Genomic DNA, 11,914 nt, shown 5'->3' on the forward strand with positions numbered 1-11,914 from the left:
GTTAGCGCTCCTAAGAAATAAGGCGTTTGAATGTTCCGTATAAGTTTGGCAACCACTGTACAGGGCTCACCAAACGTATGTGGAAAAGGTGATCTATATGTCTTACGTACTAAAAGCGCTATCCTGGTAGCAGCGTAAACAAGTTCTGTAGGATGTAGTACTCGGAGGAATAGCAAGCGCAGGGGAGGACATTTGCTGAAGGCAGACGTTTGCATCTCGGGGACGCTTTTTGTTAAACCCCTCTCTTTGCGGTACTTAAGTGACTGCTGGAATCATCAGCATGGCTCGATCATTCACTAAAAACATAAATTTCCTACTGATTGTGCCATCCAATCATTGCCAATTCAAGCCGAGCCATGTGCAGCTTAGAGTGAGGGGAATGACGATACGTGGAGGTTGATTGTCTGGAAATATTGCTGCGTTGTTCATGGTCCAGCCTCCCTTTCAACATTAAGCGAGCGGCCTGCCCCTGTTCGGGCTGATCCCCTTATGGCTACGTCATGTAGAAGTTCTTCGGCTGCCGCCAGGATAGCAAAGTCTGATAAGCACTGGACATACCGGGTGTATAGTGGTTACAAAACTTTCAAAATGCCTCGGAGTTCTGGTGAACACCAACAGTCATAACAGCCCGAGTTATCACAACACTTTATTAAACAGAGTCTGGGTGTCTCCACAGTTCAAAAGGTGGAGAGAAATTCATTGCAGGCTTCGGTGTTCTCTAGTGAGCCCGCTGTTGGGACTCTTATGTTTAATTTTAGAACATATACGCCTGTCATATGCAAAGTATTTTCTTCGTCCAGCGCAGGCTTCGAACAGGAATGTGCAAAGGTATGGGATGCTACAGGTTCTGGTTGAAGGATCTCCTTTGACCCAAACTTGGTATCCTATAACAAACCCATGCATATACTTTATATACATACACCTATATTGCGGTTGTTTCTGTAAATACTTTTCAAACGTCTCTACAAAGAAGGTGTTTGAAAAAATAAGAAACTCTCTTCACTAGCGCGAATTAGCAAAATAATTACTGAAAACTTTCGGCTTACGTTTTTAATAAGAAAAAATAAACATATGGCCCAATTGAGAAACTGGCTGATGGTCATCGATAATCCCTAAATCGGTCAATATTAGGAGGACTTGAAGCACATGAAAAGTGCGGGGGCACGCTAAAGCTCCCACTTGTACAGCAGGGAGAATGCCGATCCAAAAACGCCGATATGTTTTATCCGCGTTGTCGTATCGCCAGCCTTCCGCCTGTTCCACGAGCGGAAAGTTTAGTGCACTCTCGTTCTGCATGTGGTTTGAGTCCCCCAAAATTTATCATTTTGGCGGTTTTCGATGACATTTTGAAGTTTCCTAATATAACTGTGTTTCTTTTCACGAATTAAGCCATTAAATAGTTAGTTAATATTAAGTTATTATTTGAATAGTTAGTATGTTCTTTGCTACCCCTGACGTGTCTCGTGGCTAAGACTTTGTTTCCAAAAAGTTCCTTTTTATTTCTTCCGAGTCACACTATTAGTAGGAGACTGAATGTTCTCGCAGAAACACTCGTCATGTGGAAAGAAAAATTGTCATTTTGTGACTAGGTATAGTTTATACATACCATGGTTAGCGTAATCAGTAATTGTTGGCGAAAAGAAAACCAAGAAAGAACAAAATAACATATCTGCAAATTTATTTTCCTAGAGTAAAGTTTTTGTATGAGTGGATAACTCCACTAATCAAAACTTTGAACGCAATTAAAGCTGTCACTTTAATAATGTGCAAGTTAATAGAAATAAGAATAACCCTTTTAGACATGCTTCGAAATATTCGGGAATGCCTCGTTGCAGGGAACACATCATTTCAGATAGGCCGTTTGAACTTGTATTAAAAGTAAAATTGAAATAAAATTAAAAAAAAACACACCATTGAATCAAATTTGGGGTATGTTTTCATATATCATATAACAGAGACCATCGGTCTCTGTTACGAGAGAATTGAATATAAAAAAAAAGATTTCTTATTTTGTTTGACCACATTCCCCCAAAAAATGAAAGACGTTTACAACAAGCTGTAACGCCGAATTAGAGCGCAGCTCTTAAGAAGGAGGAGGGAAGGGTACTGAGGGGAGGGTATACTCCTTCTCCCTCGCAACTTCCTCATCCTCCCTGCTACTCGTCCTCCCCTCCTCCCTCCTCTTCCTCCTCGTCCTCCTGCTTCCTTCCTCCTCATCCCCTCCTCGTCCTCCCCTCATCCTTCAAGCCCTTCCCCTCCTCTCATCCTCCGCCCTCTCCACCTTCCCTCCTTATCCCTCCTCCTCTCCATCTTCCCTTCTCCTCTTCCCCTTCTCCTCCATCCTCCTCCTCCCTCCGTCTCCTCGTTCCTCCTCCTCCCTCGTAGACTCCTCCTCTTCCCATCCTCCCCCTGCTTCTCCCCTCCCCCTTGTCCTCCTCCCTCCTCTTCCTCCCCGCGCAGTGCATTACGGGAAATGTCCCATAATGCACCGCGCGAGACTCTCGTGACGTCACGAGTGACATCACTATACTTCGTTTCAGCTTCGGTCCAGACGCAGCCAAAGCTACAAGCGCGAGCTCCGGGCTTTCAGCATCCCTGCCAAGCACGCGCGCTCGTGCAGTGCAAGCACTGCTCTGGGCCACATGCTCGCGCTTGTAGCATCGGCTGCTTCTGGAGCGAAGCTGAAACGAAGTATAGGGTCCCGCGCGGGGCATTATGGGACATTTCCCATGATGCACCGTGCAGTTACGCCGACGGCGACTGCGACGCCGACGCCGCTCAAGCCGGAAACAGGCACCTAAGAGCTGCGCTCTAAAAAAAGGTACTTCCACAGGCGACTAATTTTACAACTAGATTCCACGCCTATCTTTCCGAACAAAAGGGGGTTTAGATGCTCTCTATAAAAAAGGTCGGTGACAGTTCAAAAACGACGTGGAAGCTCCTCCCACCTCTTTCCACTTTAGTAGAGCGAAGGCTGGAGAGAAGGCGACCTCCTCTCCACCGCTCGCTTTGCTGAAGTGGAAAGGGGTGGAAGGAGATTCCACTTCGTTCTTGACCTGTCACCGGCTATAGTTTCTTTCAAAATATGAATAGGCCACAAAAACATCCCTGTCAACGTTTTATCCTTTCGATTCCTCAGGGGTGCCACTGCAATATTGTATGGCCAATGGAATATTCCGCCCAGGAGCATATAATAGTGGTAAAAAATCGCACGGTGAGGGTTACGATCAGTAGAAAACATGAAAGAAGTTCACAAATCCCCTGAATGCGAAATTAGAGCGCAGCTCTCGAGGAGGAGGAGGGTAGGGTACGGAGGGGAGGGTATGCTCCTCCTCCTCCCCTCGTCTTCTCCTCTTCCTCCTCCTCCATCCCCTCTTCTCCAATCCTCCTCCAATTCCGTTTTCCCGCTAAATGTAGCGTGGAAAATGACGTCACATGACTTGTTGTAACCTCACCCATAAAGAAATTCAGTTTCTCCGCAAGATTTGGCGGGAAAATTGACTTCACGTGATTTCTACAAAAATTCAATTTCTCTCTAAATACAGCATGGAATTGAATTGGCGTTAAGGTCACGTGACGTCAATTTTCCCGCTATATTTAGCGCGGTTACGCCGACGCCGACGGCTATGCCGACGGCGACGCCGCTCAACCCGGAAACGCGCGCCAAAGATGCTGCGCTCTAAAACAAACCATATATGTGCACAATTCACTTAGTAACTAGAGCTTTATAATCATAAGCTATTGAAGACGCGCGCGACCAAAAGTGTCGTTGTGGTCGCAGTTCACGATTGGCCGAACCATAGCTTCCCGTATTATCTATCATCATGCCTGCCATGTCGCCGGTTCACAGCGAGGCAAATCCTGCCAATCACGGCATGGCAAATCCCGGTCTTGACGTCACGAAAGGAAACCATAACAGAGCGCCACCAAAACGTCTCGGCGCTATATAGCTCAGGGCGTGTCTTTCGGATGTCAACATCCCGCACATGCTCGTTGTCATGCGTGGTGCTTTGACTTTGGCGTGCACGCTCGAAGGTCACGAGATACCGACCTGCTATCGAAGATAGGAAAATCACGCTAAAGGCGGGACAACCGGCAGTCCACTCGGCCTTTCTGTTTCTTTCAGTGACTATGGTAAACAGATTTGTCAAAGAGCAAGAAATGAACAAATTTAAACAACGTTTCGAGATAACGCTATGCGTAATATGTTATGTGACACTGTCACTTACCAAGTAATTCCGAATGCATGACTATGCAGGTGTTGAAATTCGTGTAAATTATTTCGCTAATGTCTTGTCTGTCTTCAAATCTAAAATCTTTGCCGCCAACTATAAAAGATGGAGCAGCTTGGTTACCAAATGAATAACAGTTAGATTACACTTACAGTACCGATGATGCATCGTTACTCTGGGTATAGTTGAGCTATTTATTTGACTTTTGATTGAAGAATGCGAAGTTTTGAGTCTTCCAGAAAATTACGCAAACGTAATTAAGCTACGCTCCAAGATTAAAAGAAGAGTAATATCGTCCAATACTTCGTTTCACTTTCAGTCCAGACGCGGACGACGCTACGAGCAGATATGACCATTCAGACAGCGTCAAGAACGCACCATAATGGTCTTCGTCACGTTTCTGTACATGTTTAATGTTCGGTGAACCCATCATAAACAGAAAAAGGTCCAGTGTCTTGAGCTTTTGATGCTGCTTGATTTGTCCCATTAAGCTCGAGGTGTCGGCTGCGTTTGGACTTCAGCTGAAACCAAGCATAGGAGTGTGACCCTTGTTGAGTACAACTAAACATTGGCAGGACGTGGAATCTTTCTCTTTGTCTTATCAAATAGCTTATCTGACCTTTCAAGAAATTTGAATACGAATGATATATCTGTTACTGCTTCTGGTAAAGTAGAATCTTGCTATAGGCAAGCTCCTAGCGTTTTAAGGTGCTTTGACGCCGATTTGTCAAGCTCCTTTTCTGTATTATCTTTGTTGCGAGTAGTGTTGGCATGGAGTAAACTAAGAGCTACACCCACACAAAATATAATAATGCTATCCGGTCGTCAAGAAAGCATTGTACCATCATAATTGAAAAAGAAAAAAAAAAAAAAAGACAAGGGAAAGGAATGGACAAACACAACGAAGTCTGTGTTGGTCCCTTTCTTTCCCTCGTCTTGGGATTTTTTCAAGTATGAACGTTCACCAGCTAGCCTGCGCCACAACTCTTATTTCTGCTATTCTACCATAATGGTTTCTGGTTGGTTTACATGGCTTGGGGCTTGTCATGCTCTTTTTCACAACTTTTGAACATCGTTTTTGTTGTAAAAGCTTAAGGTACTATTATTAAGCAAACCCACAAACTCTTCGCGCTTTTTTTTCTGATGCATCGGTGGGGGAATTATGGGTATAAGGCACTTTTTTCGCTGAATTTACAGTGCAAATTTAATTTTTTTTTTTATTTTTTTTTTTGTAAATTAAGAAAGGGGAGAGAAAAAAATGAGGGACTTGGTAGTTTCTTGACAAAGCCTCTGCCTTTCTCAATAACAACACCAAAAGCAGACCAGAAAAATAAGGAAACACAGTTTAACAGAATCCCAGTCATAAAAATATAAGAAAACAAATTAATGTACAATAATAGTAACATGCATTCAGTTTGCATTCGAGTATTTAAACTCTGACAGATCCCTAAATAAATATCTTGCCTATATATTTTCCTAGTTGCACAAATATTATCTATTCTCAGTGTGTCTAAACGATTTAAAAACAGGGGAGCGCATACCGTAGCATTTGATTTCCGAAGTTTCTTCTGGAGTGCGGCACTATTTATTTTTCTACAGAACGGATTTTGTGAATCACGTTCCAAGTCCTTTCCACAAAAAAAAAAAAAACTGACATCTCACCCGCCTTAAAATAAAAATATTTATAAGAACAGTTTTACTACGGATATCCAAAGTAATTATTTTTGCATCAGTAAACTAATTCCTCTGTAATTTTGTACTTACAATGCATTCGACATAGAAGTACATTACCTGGCGTTAATCCATTTGGAAGTAACGTAGTTTCTATGGACAAAAATGCTTTATTCGTCATTGGCTTGTCATTCAATGTCGATTTCGGGTGCCATTCACAACACAGGCGTCGTGCGGTTTTTGTTCTAACGTTGCGTTTTGAGATAAACCTCCTGGACACCTATATAATTTCAATTTCAGCGTAACTAAATTAACAACAATTTGTTGTTGACAGTTTGCAGTTTGTAGTAGACATTGCATGTTATTTACCTCGTAGTTTGTATGTCGTGTTAAAGGCGTCATCAAAAACGAGGGACTCATTTGTTTTAGTTATTCCAACCTCTACGTTGCCACTCCACCTGTAAAAAACAAGAGAACGATATTTTGTAAAGCTGATACTTTCTTGGTATGAATTATTTGTAACAGTCTTGTATTAAAATCCCACTTTATAAGACACCCCTGACCTTAATTTACGACAAGTAGCAGGAAGATGTGCAAGTCGTTAAAAAAAACTGTCTCCGCGTTGAATATCACCTAACACGAGTGTTTGGACCAATCAGGGAAACCTGCAAACACCATCTAGCAAATCTTCAACTAAAAAAAAAAAGGCTTTTATCTCAAAAATGCCTTTTCTATAGCGATATTGAGGGTGACATTTCCCTTGCTCAATCTTCATGCGACAAACATATCTTAAACATAAACCTTCATTTTCCTCCCGGAACTTTGCTAGACACATTTTGAAGGTTACCTTTGATTGTTGCTGTTCCGCGTACTCTGCGGGGAAGTAGAAGTGTAGGCATATTTAAGTCCATATACGCTGAAAGTAACACGCTTTACCCAGAAGGCACTCACGTGTTCCCCCAACCCAGTTTGAAGGTAAAGTTGGCTATGGTGAAACCTTAGTTTATCTTTACAATGTCAGGGTAGCCTGATGACAAAAACAATAAGTCATCCACAGTTGTTATAATAACTACAATGACCCTGGGCTGCATATGATAGTTTTTGTTTTTCATTTGTCCAGGGTCATATAATGCTTACGTACAAAGTGGTATTGTCCAGTGTATGTCCGTAGACTAATCTGTACATCCAAGGCTTCGTTTGTTCGATGGTACGGCGAATTGTGTGCAAGCATGTTTGGCTTGATCCCGTTTCTGAACTGAATGAATAAAATGCCAAAAAGAATTGATCTGCCGTGTTGTTCAGAATCTGAAAAAAGACGTGCTTGCATTAATGACCTTGGTAAATATAGTAACTCGCTGTGTGTAGTGCATTCCTCGAATCGAACCATGTAAGCTGGAAAACTCGATCCGGCCTTTTTCTGCTCGTGCAATTCTCATAACTTTCCTTTACCTCTCATTGTGTCGTAGAACTCAAATAATGGGATCCAAGCTCGCGTCCCATCAAATAGTTTGAACGAAGTTCTTTTTTAAACCTGCAGCAACTCCAGAAAATGATGGAGGTATGTTACAGTTCATATTGTACGGGATAGTATACTTTGTTCGTTCGCGCTCACCTGTTTTACGAAATGTTGTCATCTGGTACGACACAGATGATAAAAAGTGATTAGTCATTGTGGGAATTCTAGATAATGATTGTACTCATGATTATTTAAGAGAAAACTTTAGGATGTCTTACAAACGCTAATATGCGAAGGTGCAGCATTGTAGTCGTTACCAAGAAAAAGTACCGACATACGTTACTCATTACTTGCAAATAAAAGGAACGCCTTACCGACCTACGTTACTTCAAAGTAAAAGGAACGCGATACCGTTACCGATAAAAAAGTAACGCAGGTTACTTTTGCGTTACTTGTTCAATTATAAACTTACCCGTTTTGCAGCTTTGACGGTACAGGTATGCTTAAAGAGACAATAAAGACGATTTTATTTAATTTTTTAAACTGTGTTTTTAGACTTCTTGGAAACCTAGCACGCTGCCTAATTTTTTGCAGACATTTGAGACGCGTATTTCTGTGCCTACGAAAGAACTGAAGAAACCGAAACTGAACTATCTACATTCTTATTTCTGGACTTCCGAAAACGGAGGTGACGCAGGGAGTGACCTTAAGTATCAATAGTCGGTACCGGTAGTATTTAGGAGTACGAGACTCTGGTTACCGCGGTGGGTCATAGCAGCGCGGTGGCGCAGTCGTTTCGTCGAATCTGTCAACATGGACGACAATGCCGCTCTCACGAGCGAGTTCGGGCTTCCGTTCAGTGACCCAACATCAACGAAACGGGAGTACGTGTGTGGCGGCCTCCGCCATCACCCAACGGAGACCGCCCAGCCGGCAACGAGCGGCCCGTAGGCTCCGACAATAGGGAGTTTTCGTAGACCGCGCTGCCTCCTCCGCTAAGCGTTCCGCAACGAAGAAGTTGATACTGCGCCTGCGCGCCCGTAGCCTTGACTATGGAATTCCCGCTATCGTAGCGGGTTGCGGAGGGCCTTGCGGGACGGCGAAAACGATCTACGAAAACTTCCTATTCGCGCGGGCGAGACGAGAGCGGCGCGTTGCCGAAGGACAGGGACGCGGGGGAGATGTCGAGGGGAAAGTGGCAACGACCCGGCCGTTCCGGAAACCGGTTCCTCCGCAGGGGACGCTCCCCAAGAAGGAGAAAATAAACAGCACCATTTATGGTTTTCACCGAAGTTGGACGTCCTCTCTTTTCGTCGTCAAAGAACACGTACAGCAACACACACGTGAAACTAGCGTCGCCCGAACAAATACTGGTCTTCAGTCGACCGTTAGAACAGCCATCTACAGCGCACAAATTTGGCATGACTACGATTTTGCAGAATCCTTCCCGAGTACAGTGTTCCCAAAGTAAACACGGCACCGACATCTGAAACCGTGTTCCTTTTTTATGTTATTTTTTGCCCATAGTTGCTCGTTGCCCGTTTCGCGTTCAGCGTAGCAAAGAGAAAAACAATTATGCTGTTTGGTTTAGTAATCATTTCCGGTCCGATTTATACTTTTCATGGTTATTCAAGCGGAAATTAGAACTTGTTTCCTAAGAATCGCGAACCAAAACGTGACCGAGGGCACATCTCTCATTTCGACCAATCACTGACGCGTCTCTTGTGACGTCGCACTTCTTGGCCCCGCATCGGTCACGTGAGCTCCGCTTCTCCTGGCTTCTCTTGCAACTCTTGGGGCGTCGCCCCAGTCGATCCCGGTACGATTATTATCTTGACTGTTTAATTGATTTGTGTGGCACACAAGCGCCGGTTTCGGCTGAAATTTAGGCAACGTGGCCTAAGGCGTGCGTGAAACCCTGTTCAATCAAATCGCCAAAAAGATATCCGAAAATGCTTTCAAGAAACAAATGGTCCCATGTCGAAACTAAACATAATTACCTTTTTTTTTTTTGACGGCTTCACCTAAATACTCACGAAATGAAACACAAAGAAAAACGCAGAAACCTCGAAAATTCACATGAATTGACGCCTAGACAGATAAAAAATATTTCAGTGCAATTTGTTTTTAAGTTTTGGGAAGTATATGTACGTAAATACGTTACACATTACTCGAAATATGTAACTTAAGTATGTTACCCGTTACTGTATTAAAATGTGACGGGTGCGTTACCCGTTACCGAAAAAAAAGTAACGTGCTACTTGTAATGCCGGTACTTGTAACAAGTTACCGCAACACTGCGAATATGTTAAGAGATCGCCTACTTCGTAGCTATTCACTGAATGGTTTGGATGTGAGAACTCGCTTTTCCTTCTTTTGTTTGTATTTTCTATATTGTAAAATAGTATGCTTTGGTTCTAAAGGTAAACGTGATTAAAATTGTTCGTAGGATATTTCATGTAAAATATGTTTTGCTTACAAGACGTTCCCAAAATAGGTTCACATTCTTAATTTAAAATACACTCCACTACGTATGAACGAAGAAAAAAAAAAGAAAAACGATGTGGGGATAGATAGTGTTCGCGTTCTTTATTATTGTGTCTTAAATAATGCTCAAGACCCGTGTGGAAGCTGCAAAGTGGTAAAGTCTTTAAGTTCTAGTGAAAAATTTAAATCATTGAAATACCCCTTTTTTAGAAATAGACGGAATATATCTCAAATTACTCTTGCAGTAAAGCCGAACTTAAATTGAAACGTTATATCTTAATTTGTATTAAAAATAACGGAAATTAATGTTCATCTTTTTACCAATTTACACGACCTTCAGATGCACCTGAAACACATCAATGCATTGTCTCGTTGAACTGTGATGTAGATTAAAGGAACGAAGTGCTATTATTCCTAAGAAAAGAAAGAAACGATAATTCTGAAGTCTTTATCTGCTCATAACCTCAATTTTCATTCAACTTGTTTGATGATTTAAATAGCTTTTATATCAATCATAAATATGATAAGGTAGAAGTCGTCCATCGGGACTTACCCTCCAAGCGTCTGGGTACCTTCCTAAACGTTCGGCAAATAGTTCTTTGCGACATCGTGTCGTCCCTCCAACTGTCAAAACTGCGATTCCCAAAATACACTGAAACACAGGATTACTCATGTCTGTTTCTTTAGATAGAATAGCGAGGAATGATGTCAATAACGGATGTGCTCCTAAAGCAGGAAATTTCAACAAATCATTTCTTTAGAGCTTTTTGTATTTTTGCTAACTGATGACGCGAATGTTCGTTCATTTCGGAAATATTTGTTTTCTTTTTTCACGATTTTTCAAACTAACATTTGTGATATAACTTTCCATTTTCTTGCTATATTGCCGCATCCTTTGTTTAGGATTCTTGCTTTCTATGTACGTGGCAATACTAGTCCTCGACGTGGAATGTGCAAGCGCTCAAATGGTAACTACCCTGGATCAAGGCGAGTTTTTTTGTAAGAAAATGTAGCCAGCGCATTGCAATTAAAGCCACGTCATTGGAACGCTAGACGAGTTTTTGCAATACCGAGTTGATTTCCTAAATAGCTTCGAATTTGAAATACAAATTACCACTTTCACATGTACGGGAGTTATTTCTGTATTTCTGTCGTTATAGGAAACAATATGTTGACGGCTTCGGCGGAATTTGAGTTTCGAAAACACTTGCTACGAAAACAAGCTGGCAAGGAAGTTCCGCTTCTGTTCATAACTCCGCCTCTCATCCTGTCAAGCCTCTAAATGTCAAGTCTTGCAAACGCCCTAAGGATCTAAGTTCAGTATTTCTGAGTTTCAGCTATTCTTCTTAGACCGGATATTTTATTTATTGTATGCGGTGAGAAGTGGGAGCCCATCACCGATAGGCAGAGTGCTATGGATATTTTAACTTGGTGCCGTAGACGAACTTTAACCCACATTATTTGGAGATAACGAGTCCAGGCGTCAGCGCATGCCAGTCGCTTCTCGTTTTAGCTAGCTTCGCCACTGTGACTGCGATAAAAAGGCGTCTTGAACTGCAAAGGTTCTTATTTTCAGTTTGCGTACAGAGAAGAGTAGAATTTCTTGTTTTGCTTCTTAAACCTCGAAACATTCACAGTGGGTGCCGTGTTCTTCCAGATTCCTGCGATCAAAGCGTTTTCTAAATTCATTGGTGCTCTATAGTTAGTAGGAACGAAAGTCAATGACTGGTCGCTGAAATGCCTGTTTGAGAGTCACAGGACGGATGTTAAAACCAATATTTTGACCTACTCTTTTTGCTTCCAGGTTCATCGAAACACACTTTAAATAAATCAAATATTGAAAAACGAGAGGAAAAAGAATTAAAGACGTTTACAATTCTCTGTAATGCCGAATTAGAGCTCTGCTCTTGAGGAAGAGGAGGGGAGGGTACGGAGGGGAGGGTATGCCCCTCCTCCCCCTCTCCTCCAGATCCTCTGCTCCCCTCCGGTTTAGCGGGAAATGCTCGCTAAATTTACCGCTAAATTTAGCGGGGAAATTTGTCCGCTAAATTCAGCGGGGAATTATTTC

At 42.4% G+C, this 11,914-nt stretch overlaps 1 protein-coding gene across 1 annotated transcript; it reads right to left on the reverse strand.

Moving 5' to 3' along the window:
• Positions 1 to 696: 696 nt before the first annotated feature.
• LOC115319463 lies at positions 697 to 10,519 on the reverse strand. Its single transcript, XM_029979468.2, has 5 exons — positions 10,400 to 10,519; positions 7,045 to 7,208; positions 6,273 to 6,361; positions 4,230 to 4,328; positions 697 to 884 (listed from the first exon to the last, which is right to left on the reverse strand). Exons 1-5 carry the CDS (start codon positions 10,517 to 10,519, stop codon positions 697 to 699), a joined length of 660 nt encoding a protein of 219 aa, XP_029835328.2.
• Between the last annotated feature and the right edge of the window lie 1,395 nt (positions 10,520 to 11,914).

The sequence above is a fragment of the Ixodes scapularis genome, unplaced genomic scaffold (assembly GCF_016920785.2).
Source record: "Ixodes scapularis isolate PalLabHiFi unplaced genomic scaffold, ASM1692078v2 PGA_scaffold11__112_contigs__length_91849675, whole genome shotgun sequence".
Classification (NCBI taxonomy): Eukaryota; Metazoa; Arthropoda; class Arachnida; order Ixodida; family Ixodidae; genus Ixodes; species Ixodes scapularis.